This window comes from Asparagus officinalis, chromosome 3 (genome assembly GCF_001876935.1).
Source record: "Asparagus officinalis chromosome 3, Aspof.V1, whole genome shotgun sequence".
In the NCBI taxonomy this organism is placed as follows: Eukaryota; Viridiplantae; Streptophyta; class Magnoliopsida; order Asparagales; family Asparagaceae; genus Asparagus; species Asparagus officinalis.
Genome location: NC_033796.1, coordinates 12,130,261 through 12,142,964, shown reverse-complemented (window position 1 = coordinate 12,142,964; position 12,704 = coordinate 12,130,261). Strand labels below are relative to the sequence as shown.

The following is a 12,704-nucleotide window of genomic DNA, read 5'->3' as shown; positions in this document are numbered from 1 at the left end:
CAGATAGCATTTGCTTTCAAGGTCAGATCAGCATTATTGTTGCTGAAGAGTAGTTTTTGCTATGCCATTTCTGGTTCGATGAAGAATTGATAAACCTGAAATTAAATAAGAAAATTGAATCTTATTTTTTAGGAGTTGTGCAAATATTGACTTGCATTTTGGTATCTGTTCTATTTTGGTAATTGATAACAATTTGTACTTGACCTAGAATATTATTTGCATCTTAAATATTTCTCTGTCATGTTCCCTGGGTACATAACTATTCACTTGGTATCGTGATACTTTGCCGTGTCATTTCTGATTCAAGAAAAGAGTAATGAATTAGTGCTTACTTCTTTTAAGTTTTAGTTCTTTTTGTTGGCTTATGACTTAAACAAGGATACTTGATGAGGAGTGATGCAAAATGTCAGTTTGCATCTTGGTTCATGTATTATTAATCATTTACTAGCCTGAATTTTACATTTCATAAAATTTCCTATTTGCTCTGTGTTTCTCCATGTTTTTCAGTACAAGATCGTCATAAACCCTGTTTAGAATCTGAGTTGACCTATGTTGTGGGATTTTTCCTGAGCTATTGGTTGTCTCAGAACCAGTAGTTCTCAGCCAGTTCATAGTTATGTTTAGTGATTGGAATTAGTATCTCAAACTCCTTTATCTCAAGAATAGTATCTCAGTTTTCTTCGGATTTATTAATTCAATCCCCTCAACCCCCACCCCCACCCTTTTTTTTATTTTAAGAAACATCTAAGGAGCATAATCTCGTAAGCAAACTCCAGAAAGGAGAATTCTCGCCGTATTTGAATTTCTCCTTGTTATAGTTTCATTATAACATGTAAATGCTAGAAATGCTTGCCTCCCTCTTAACTTGGGGTCATTTCTTATATTTTAAACCGAAACATGGAAAGGGTCATTTCCTATATTTTAAACTGAAATCTGAAAACTTCCCTAATTTCATCATACTTTCTCAGTTAAAAAAAAAGTTGAAGAAGAAGAAGAAGAAGAAGAAAAAGAAGAAATTTGCGTTCTGGAAGATTCCCTCTCTCACTTATCTACTAACATACAGAATATACAAGAATAACAACACATTCCCAAAATTTCTGCATCCCTAAACTTTATAACAGATTATATGAATATCCCACCACTCCAAAAAAAAAAAAAAATCTTTTGACTTGACCTATTTGTATTTGCCCTAATACTATTGACATAATTTATTTTCATTTGGTGTGTGAACTGTCAGGTACTTAAAAAGGAGGCAGTTATATCTGATTCAAACTATTTGAACGTCTTTTAGTTTATTAGATGATGGTTGGATATAGTATCCACGACATTGAAGAAAGTTTTGATAAACGGGTTAATCGGGTTATATGGGTCGGGTCGGATAATCCGTTTAATAAACGGGTCGAATCACGTTAACTCATTTATTAAACAGGTCGGATCGGATCATATTTATACAGAACGGGTCAACTATGACCCGACCCGACCCGATTGGCACCCCTAGCGGCAGCCAATAGTCATGGACACCTATCTCCAATTCTCCATCCTGTGGTTCCTGCTTCTCTGAAAAAAGCTGCTGCCCTCTCTTCAGCCTCTCATTCTCTCACTCTCCTCTTCCCTCTCTTTGGCAAAACAGTCGCTCTTCTTTCTCTTCTCAAATTTTGGGAGGAGGAAGAAAAAGAGAGAGAAAAGTCCTGCTATCAAATATCTCAATAAGAAAGCAGTTTCAGCTTCTGGGTTTTCTCTCTGAATCAAGATCCCCTTTTGCCAACTGGGTTTGTTTTATCTCTTGTATTTTCCCTTCACCCTCCAGTGAACAGCTAGCATCTCCTTGGAACCACAACTCAAGATCAGATTTTGACACTTGGGTTCTCTTCTTCCTTCAATACCCCATGGCTACCTACATGCTCAATGGAGCTGAGAGCCTCTCAATCCTTAGCACGAAATCCCCCAAGAAATTGGGCTTTTTGGGCTCTTCTCTCGATGGAAAATCCCACCCCAAGATGGGATTTTCCCCCTTGAAAACTCAAAGAAGCAACAAATCAATTGTACCCAGATGCAGCCTCTCCTCATCAAGGCCAGCTTCTCAGCCCAGATTCATTCAGCACAAGCAAGAGGCTTTCTGGTTCTATAGATTTCTTTCTATAGTCTATGACCATGTTATAAACCCTGGGCATTGGACTGAGGATATGAGGGATGAAGCTTTGGAGCCTGCTGAGATCTATGATGCAAGGATGAAGGTTGTTGATGTTGGAGGAGGAACTGGGTTCACAACTTTGGGGATTATTAAGCATGTTTACCCTAAAAATGTGACGATTCTTGATCAGTCTCCTCATCAGCTTGAGAAAGCTAGGCAGAAGGAGGCACTGAAAGAGTGCACTATCATTGAGGGTGATGCTGAGGATCTCCCCTTTCCTACTGATACTTTTGATCGATATGTTTCTGCTGGAAGGTGAGATTTTGATGGTTTCTTTATATTTTGAGATGGATTTTTGTTTTATGCTGTATTCATTTATTTAATACCTGTTATTATCTTTTTATAGTCAATTAATTGCTGTATTGTTCAACTCTGATCCATATATATTAGCTAAAATGCAACAGTCTACTGATTGTTAGACAATTAGATAATTTTTGCGAGTTAAAATTGTTTTGTACCAACAATGTGTGCGCCCTATTTGTCGGTATTACCAAGTTTAAGAACGAGGCTCAAAAATTAACTCCTTATAATTTGTACCCTGATGAAGAATTATCTTCGGTATGGTTTAACATATCTATTTGTATATTGTGGCTCGTGCCACTTCTATACTATTCTGAAACTTTGAGTGTGATTAGTTTCCTATGTTTCGTATTCTTAACTTGCTATATCTCAATCAAATTCTCTTTGATGTTACCGCAATTGCACATAATTTTACAGCAAACTATCCCTTTGTTCTTTCTAATTGATATATTATTCAGTATTGAGTATTGGCCTGATCCACAACGAGGAATCAAGGAAGCGTACCGTGTACTAAAACTTGGAGGAATAGCTTGTGTGATTGGTCCTGTATATCCAACATTTTGGCTCTCTCGATTCTTTGCTGATATGTGGATGCTCTTCCCTAAGGAAGAAGAATACATTGAATGGTTCAAAAAGGCTGGATTTAAAGATGTGAAACTGAAAAGAATTGGCCCCAAATGGTATCGTGGTGTTCGTAGACATGGTTTAATTATGGGTTGCTCTGTGACTGGTGTTAAAAGAGTATCTGGGGATTCTCCTCTTCAGGTATTTTTTTTTAATATCTCATTATGCATTTTTTTCACGTATGTTGTTAGAATCTTTTTTTTTTAAGTTAACTCAAAACTTACTACCGTCAACTGACAAATAGTAGAAAAATGATCATCATATTGTCCTGTTTCCATCATTGGTTTAACTTCTTTCTGATAATTGGTTAGTACATATCTTAGATCACTCTCTCTCTCTCTCTCTCTCTATATATATATATATATATATATATATATATATATTTTTATAAGCAATGAAAATAAAGATTACAACTCTTGTCAAACAGCGCAACGGACGTTTATCACCCGCTGCTTGTGTGAGTTCTTTACCTGTGCCGAGGACGTTAATATCCGTGGATCACCGCGGATCAGATCCGGTTAGCAGAAGTTGGATAATTAATGCTCTCACTTCACAAAGGAAGTAATTACAGTAACGGTGATTTTGACTAAGCAAAATCACGGCTCTTCTCGGGATTTAAGACCAAGCTTAAATGCGGAGGAATAAGGGACATGTCTCAGATCTCTCGAACTCCACTCTTTATGCACAGGAGATCGTCAAGATCTGCTAACCCTTGCTGTAAATTCGTGGCTCCACTCTCCAATTCGGCAGCGCTTCGCCCTCTTGATCTCCTCCTCGAAAAATGAACACCCGAGCCCCTATTTATAGGCTTAGTTGGCGGTTTTCTTGGATCAAAACGAGGGATTCCCTCTATCTTCAGTTAGCAACTATCTAACAACAATATCAAAGCAGTTGGAACCCCAAATCCCGAAAGAATCCATAAAAGAACCGAAAATTCGAATTTTGGCCGAACAATCACCCGGCCCTGGCTGGGCCACCAAATGGTGGCTCGGCCTTGGCCGAGCCACCATTTGGTGGTTCGACCACCGAGTCACCTTCTGGTGATCTGGCTTTGGGCCGAGCTTGTATGTTTCCTGACTTTTTCGATTTTCCGGGACTTGTAGTTTTCCCCCGTTTCGCGTGATTGATCATCTTGTTGACTTGCACGCTTCATTGCGGGATTGACCGTTGAACGCGCACGAACTGATTGACGCGCACGAACTGATTGACGCGCGCGTGTTGATTGATGCGCGCGAGCTGATGCGCGTGTTGATTGACGCACGCGGACCACTTGGTTCGTCGTTTCGCTTCATGCGCTTGTCGACGACAGATAATCCTCTTAGACTCGGATAACGACGTTCATCATCTTCTCTCCGTCTCGAGCTGTACGTGGATACCTATAGGCATTTTTAGACGCCTACAGATACCCCCTTCAAAGTATTTCAGACTCATTCTTTTATGGAGGAGTCTGGAATGCTTTGGATATGATAGTCTCCCGCCTTTAGTCGGTGTCAAAGGACCTGTGAACTGTTTTAATTCTTAACTTCCTCAGCCTTCAGTCTATCCAGTGCTTTGTCGAATAAATGAAGGTCTTCCCGCGCTGCGTTTATCGTCTGACCGTTGTCGAAGTCTTGAATCAGAATTGGTGAGTTAGTTTTGGCTCGTGCCATTGAGTTAACTTTGAACTGATTATCTTTGTCGCAACGCGTTGACCGGCGTTAACACAGTTTATACTCGTACGTTTACTGGAGTCTACACAGTTTAAGCTCTTAAGGCATTGGAGCGTGGCGATCCCAAATTTTAGGCTGCAGGACCAACTATTAAAGTTGTTTCGTCTGCAGATATGGATCTTATCCCGAAGTCGTTGGATGCTTAAGTCACGAGACCAAATAATGGGGCTGGTGCGTCAATGACTTTCGCATATATAGGATTTTTGGTAAACTCTCAGTCATCAACGGGTTTGATGAGCCTTTACCGGCTACCGTTTGAGTCGGGCTAGCATGCGGATTGTTTAAGTCTGTTCCACATATGACGTTATGCTAGAAGAGTTAACTCTTTTAGTGCTACGATATTGAATACTTAGACTTCGTCTTTCTTACGGGATTAGACTACCCGGCAACGCGTGTTAGACGCTGACTTAGGATTTTTGGCAAATCCTCAGCCTTCAACGGATTTGACGTGCCTTTACCGATTACCGTTTGAATCGGGCTTGCATGCGGATTGTTTAAGTCCGTTCCTCATGTGACGTTGTGCTAAGAGAGTAAACTCTCTTCGTGCTATGATATTGAATACGTAGACCTAGTCTTTCTTACGGGAATAGACTACCCGGCAACACGTGTTAGGCGCTGACTTATCCCTACTTAGGCTTCGGGATAAAAGTCCCCAGACTCGGATTCTGGTGTCTTCTTCAAACGGTGAAAGACTAAACCGGCAACGCGTGTTAGACGTTGACTTATCCCTTCTTAGGATTTGGGATAAAATTCCCCGTGCGTGTAAGGCACGGATTTTGGTGTTATTAATAACAATCTGTCACAATATCGAACATGTGGGCTTTTATCCTTTTTACAGTAAAAGACTGACCAGCAACACGTGTTAGGCGTTGACTTATCCCTACTTAGGATTCGGGATAAAATTCCCCGTGCGTGTGAAGCACGGATTTTGACGTTATGAATAATAACCTGTCATAATGTCGAATATGTGGGCTTCTGTTCTTTTTACGGTTAAGAACTAACCGGCAACGCGTGTTAGGCGTTGACTTATCCCTACTCAGGATTCGGGATAAAATTCCACATGCATAAAAGATATGGATTTTTGTTGCTACGATGCTGAATACGTAGACTTGGTCGTTTTTACGGGAACGAACCACCCAGCAACGTGGGTTAGGCGTTGACTTACCCCTACTTAGGCTTCAGGATAAAATATCCCAGACTGGATTCTGGTGTCTTTTTCAATCGGTGAAAGACTAAACCGGCAACGCGTGTTAGGCGTTGACTTATCCCTACTCAGAATTCGGGATAAAATTTCCCATGCATAAAAGGCATGGATTTTTATTGCTACGATGCTGAATACGTAGACTTGGTCGTTTTTACGAGAACGAACCACCCAACAACGCGGGTTAGGCGTTGACTTATCCCTACTTAGGCTTCGGGATAAAATGCCCCAGACTGGATTCTGGTGTTTTTTTCAATCGGTGAAAGACTAAACCGGCAACGCGTGTTAGGCGTTGACTTATCCCTACTCAGAATTCGGGATAAAATTTCCCATGCATAAAAGGCATGGATTTTTATTGCTACGATGCTGAATACGTAGACTTGGTCGTTTTTACGAGAACGAACCACCCAACAACGCGGGTTAGGCGTTGACTTATCCCTACTTAGGCTTCGGGATAAAATGCCCCAGACTGGATTCTGGTGTTTTTTTCAATCGGTGAAAGACTAAACCGGCAACGCGTGTTAGGTGTTGATTTATCCCTACTCAGGATTCGGGATAAAATGTCCCGTACGTGTGAAGCACGGATTTTAGGAGTTTGGAAATGTGATGTCTTCTCCTAGGGTAAAGACGGACCCGATGCGGGAGAGGAAGAATTTTATATTCTATCTCCCAAAGCTGAAGAGGAAGAATTTTATATTCTAGGAAGAATTTTATATTCTATCTCCCAAAGCTGAAGAGGAAGAATTTTATATTCTATCTCCAGTTGAAAAGGAGACTCGAGGTGGGATCTCCACCCCCAGAATCCGGAAAGGTGAAACTAGGAGTGAGATCTCCACTCCGAGAATCGAAAAATTCAGATAATCTTAATTGTCAGAAGATTTGATTACCGAACTAAAGGTGAATTTCTCGTTTATCGAGAGTGAATTGTGGTTTTGGTCTTTACTGTAGGAAGGTTTGATCAAGTGGGAGTTTAAGGTGATCCTAACTGTAGAAAGGTTTAATCACTCAATTTGAGAGTGAACCTCTCGTTCATTGGAAGAATCGAAAGGGGATTTTGGTTTTGACCCTAACTGTAGGAAGGTTTGACCGAATGGGAGGCTTGAGACGATCCTAACTGTAGGAAAGTTTGATCGCTCGATTTGAAAATGGACCTCTCGTTCATCGAAGGAATCGAGAGGGGATTTTGATTGTGGTCCTAACTGTAGGAATGTTTGACCAAGTAAGAGTGGGAGTGTGAGATGACCCTAACTTTTATAGGTTTGATCACTCGATTTGTGGACCTCTCGTTCATTGAAGGAATCGAGAGGGAATTTTGACTGTGGTCCTAACTGTAGGAATGTTTGACCAAGTGGACAGTGGGGGTGGGAGTACAAATCATAGTGAGAGTGTTAACTTATACAAATCACTCGGTAGGGGTTCTTGATGTTAAGTGATAAGGACTTAACGCGAAGGGGTTTGACAATTCATTAAGGATTGACAGATCAAAATTCTAAGCATTATATCCGGACTCTAACCATGAAAGTATTGAGTGCACGAACATAGCGGAAGTTTGAATGGATTAAACAGGACAGAATTTTGGTGGTCCTACCGTCAATTAGTCTGATCGGTGGGGGATTTTGTGGTGGAAGACTATGAGTCGTTAAACACCAAAGAGAGTTTTGTGAGGAAAGATTGATCCAACGAAGTGATCGAATCTCGTCTCAGCAAAAGAGTGTTCAGAAATCATAATAGGAGTTTAGTGTTTATCACTTTGTTCATAATGATCGGGTTACCCCTAAGAACATTACATTTAACATTCTTCCGGGAACTTCCCGTTATATGAATTATCCACCCTCAGCTTTCTTTGTAAAACTGGGTGTAACGAGGAGTACGTTATCCTCAGTTGCATGTTCGGGTTATCCTTAAGAATATAAGATTCTTCAGGAACTTCCCGTTACATAAATCATCCACCCCCAGCTTCCTTTGCGAAACCGGGTTTAACATTGTACTTAGTTGGATGACCGAGAAGCAGTTTATACTCGTATACTCTTTGGAGTGTCAGAAGGAGTATTCATTCGGCTTAATTGAGCGATATAACGCCGGCTTCAACCAAGGTTTGGATACTATTCTTGAGAGCAAAGCAATCCTTAGTGGGATGAAGGATCCTCCTGTGATACGCACAGTACTTTGGATACGTAGTATTGTCAGTTTCCTCCTGATTGACGATAGGTGGTAGCTTGATCTTATTATTTTCAAGGAGGGACTCGAAGATGGCTGGAACATCTTCGTCCTTGAATGAGTACTCTTTTTAGAGTTTCGGGTCCGAAACCTTTTGCTGTCTTCGGGATTGTCGTTGTAACGTTTGATTAGCATCAACAGCAGCTGCAGGTGCCTTACCCTTACCACGGGAGGCGAAGTTTGAGTTTGGAGGATTAGCCGTCGGTTGGTTCCTCTCGGCCTTCTTCCTTCGGATAAAGCGTTCAGCCCGCTCTCTACGCACCTTCAACTCTTTCCAGTTGTTGGACGGTGCTACTCTCATAACTTCTAGCACGTCCAAAGAGAGGTTGTTGTGGCAGGTTTGGAGGATGAAGTCCTCTGTGATCGAATCTCGGCAGTTTATCGCCTTATTCCGGAAGCGCTTGACGAAGTCGTCGACCGTCTCGTCATCTTCTTGCTTCTCATCGAAGGAGCGTCCTGATTGACATCTCGGCATCATCGTCAAAGAAATGAGCGAGAAATAGGTTCTCTAGGTTGTCCCAGCTGTTGATGCTTCCAGACTTGAGACGACGGTACCAATCGAAGGCGGGCCCACGAAAGGTGCCAACGAATGACCAAACCATCGAGGTTTCATTACCGGAGATCATGCCCAAGTGAGACTTGAAGTAGATCAAATGCTGAGTGGGCGAACCCTTCCCATCGAACGGTGTGAAGTTGATCAAGTTGAACTTCGCCGTATACGGGATCGAATCCCACTCTCTTGGGTAAGGACATGAGATCCTTGTCTTCTTTACCTCTCGATCAGACATCAGAGCATTGATTTTTTTCTCGAGATCTTTTATCTTTTCGTCCTCGTCTGTATCATGCTTCGGACGATTTGTGAGAGGAACAACGGGGCAACCCCTAGTGTTGTCATCATTAGCAGGACCACCCCCGGTATTATTATCTTCAGTGGGACCACCCCTAGTGTTCTGATCACCGGGAGGGTTCTCAACATTGAGACGTTCATCCGCATCTGAATCGCTACCTGCTTGGTCAGCAATGTTGCGGCGGCTGGATTCACCGAACTGATTGGACAGAGCCTGAATTTGTTGGTCATGCTCTTCCCTTATTCGTAGCATAGTCATTTTTATTTCGATCTTGAATGCCTCTTTCTGCTTGGCCAATGCATCCTCAACCATTTTGGCTACTTCCTCGGTGTTAATCATAAACACTTCGCGGATTGTCCCGGACTGGATACCGTATTATCAGAAGCGATGGCCGAGTTAGCATCCGATGTTTCATCATCCGAGGATAACCTTCTCTGCATTCTCTGATAGTCCCTTTGTCTAATAGTTCCTGATCGTAACCGGGTTAGACGATGCAATACAAGCGGGTCAGAGCTGGAAGGTCGAATCGATTTTCCCTTATCAGCCATATTTATTGTGACTTCCGAAAGTTCGTCACCTTGAACGACCGATCGTTTCTTGTGGAAACGTCTTGGCTTGGACTTAGTCGTTTCGTTAGAGATCCTCTCAAATACCGAGACCCTCTGCGGAGCGGTCTTGGGGCAGCTACATGCTGATAATACTGTCCTGATAATGTTTGTGCATGGACAATGAGTCCGTTTCTCGGGTACTTCTCTTTCGAGATCTGTTCGTACCCCTAGCCCGATAGTACAACTCATCGGTCTGAAGACCGGAGCAACCTATCGTGTGTTGGCATGACTCATCAGGTATAACGTCATCATCTGACGAATACGTTTTCTTCCGAGGACTCGATGCCTTATTTGCGTCCTCAAGAGTCACGCGTTTAGAGCGGCGCTTTTGGAGACGCGAACTCTTGACGGGCTCTTGGACTTCAATTCGTCGTCCGAGGCGGTCAAGTGCAGGGGTTTTCCCATTATACAAAGGTCCTGATTTGTTGCGAGGGCGTGTGCGACCCCCAGCTTGAATGGCTGCTCGGGGTTCAGTCACCAGACCCAAGCGTTTTTTGATCGGAACCTTGCATTGATCCTCGTGCAAAGGACCCAGGCGATCCGTCATCCTCATCTTGAAATAGGATAAGTCTCCGTGGTCGTGAGGTATCACCGGGAGTGTAGAATTCATCGGGACATGAATAGGGGCCGCCGGAAACTCAGACGGGACTGTAGGAAGTGAATCAGCAGTGAAACGGACCAAACCAGTCTGAGTTTTGCTCAAACCACCATTTGATGGTTTGACTTTGGCCGAGCCACCATTTGGTGGTTTGAATTTGGCCGAGCCACCATTTGGTGGTTTGACTTTGGCCGAGCCACCATTTAGTGGTTTGAATTTGGCCGAGTCACCATTTGGTGGTTTGACTTTGGCCGAGCCACCATTTGGTGGTTTGAACTTGGTCGAGCCACCATTTGGTGGTTTGACTTTGGCCGAGCCACCATTTGGTGGTTTGAACTTGACCGAGCCACCATTTGGTGGTTTGAACTTGGCCGAACCATCATTTGGTCTTCTAGTTTCTCTGACGCCTTCGGACACCATTTGGGTTGTTTTTGATGTCGGTTTGGACTTTGGCCTCCAGACTCGGCATGATCTTGGTAGCTTCTTGACCACTTCTTTCTGCTTCAGCTTTTGCGCTTCTCGCACGAGGATCCGTGCGTGCGCAATCAAGGCATGACGCTTCTGAATGCGATCCTCGAAGGTTGAGCGGGTCCGTTTGACTTGGATCCATTCATTCGCTGTTGGCTTAGAGGATACGCCATTCATTTGCTGCTGAAGGGGTTTGCACCTTCTGGACTTCAGATCCGCTTCGTAGCGAATCCCGTCAACCGGCTCCAAAGCCTTACCGAGTCGATGCGCAAGTCGTTAGCGCTGTCTTTGGCGTGTCCTCTTTGATAGGGTTGGCGTGCCTTCTGCAATTAACTCCTTGGTGGAGGAAAGGTCCAGATCTGTAGATCCGGGCTCATTGGAGGCCAAAGGGGCATTACAAGGCGGGGTTGCAGCGGCAACGAGGGCCTTGATCTTCCTGCGCTTGCGAGGGACGGAGGATCTGGAGGAGGACGACAGATACTCCTCGAATTTTAGTTGGTCGAACTCGTACTCGACCTCTTCGTAAACCGGGATCTGGATCCGTGGTTGCGGCACGACAGCTTCGGCAGCGAAGCTGTTGGCTCCCACTGTGGTCGCCAGCTTGTTTGGGTCAAAAGTTGATGTTTTCATTGTCATCGAATCTATTATAACTTTGGTCATTACAATAAACTCAAATAAAAAATTGATTTTTTTATAAGATCTCCTTTATACAATAAAAATAAAGATTACAACTCTTGTCAAACAGCGCAACAGACGTTTATCACCCGCTGCTTGTGTGAGTTCTTTGCCTGTGCCGGGGACGTTAATATCCGTGGACCGTCGCGGATCAGATCCGGTTAGCAGAAGTTGGATAATTAATGCTCTTACTTCACAAAGGAAGTAATTGCAGTAGCGGTGATTTTGACTAAGCAAAATCACGGTTCTTCTCGGGATTTAAGACCAAGCTTAAATGCTGAGGAATAGGGGACAAGTCTCAGATCTCTCGAACTCCACTCTTTATGCGCAGGAGATCGCAAAGATCTGCTAACCCTTGCTGTAAATTCGTGGCTCCACTCTCCAATTCGGCAGCGCTTCGCCCTCTTGATCTCCTCCTCGAAAAATGAACACCCGAGCCCCTATTTATAGGCTTAGTTGGCGGTTTTCTTGGATCAAAACGAGTGATTCCCTCTATCTTCAGTTAGCAACTATCTAACAACAATATCAGAGCAGTTGGAACCCCAAATCCCGAAAGAATCCATAAAAGAACCGAAAAAACCGAATTTTGGCCGAACAGTCACCCGTGGCTCGGCCCTGGCCGGGCCAGTGACTTGGTTTTGGCCGAGCCACCATTTGGTGGTTCGGCCGCCGAGTCACCTTCTGGTGATCTGGCTTTGGGCCGAACTTGTATGTTTCCTGACTTTTTCGATTTTCCGGGACTTATAGTTTTTCCCCGTTTCGCGTGATTGATCATCTTGTTGACTTGCATGTTTCGTTGCGGGATTGACCGTTGAACGCGCACGAACTGATTGACGCGCGCGAGCTGATGCGCGTGTTGATTGACGCACGCGGGCCACTTGGTTCGTCGTTTCGCTTCATGCGCTTATCGACGACAGATAATCCTCTTAGACTCGGATAACGACGTTCATCATCTTCTCTCCGTCTCGAGCTGTACGTAGATACCTATAGGCATTTTTAGACGTCTACAGAGAGGATTATCTCCTTGACGCCTATGTGGTACAATCTCCACCATCCTCATAAAGTAGGAGAGAGAGAGTGAGTTGGTGGGGATTTGTGCCTACTTTATGAGGATGATGGGGATTGTGCCACATAGGCGACAAGGAGGAAAATCTCCTCCTATGACAAGGATACTCATTAATCTCTCTCTCTCTCTCTCTCTCTCTCTCTATATATATATATATATATATATATATATATATATATATATACACACATATATATAG

The 12,704-nt window shown here is 43.4% G+C and overlaps 1 protein-coding gene across 1 annotated transcript in view; it reads left to right on the top strand.

Annotated features, from left to right (window-relative positions):
* LOC109833025 (2-methyl-6-phytyl-1,4-hydroquinone methyltransferase 1, chloroplastic) overlaps positions 1,563-12,704 on the top strand; it is a 14,962-nt gene continuing 3,820 nt past the window's right edge. Inside the window, exons 1-2 of the mRNA XM_020400557.1 lie at positions 1,563-2,446; positions 2,950-3,256. Of these exons, the coding sequence (XP_020256146.1) occupies positions 1,887-2,446; positions 2,950-3,256 (867 nt within the window). The 5' untranslated portion in view covers positions 1,563-1,886. The remainder of the gene's footprint in view (positions 2,447-2,949; positions 3,257-12,704) is intronic.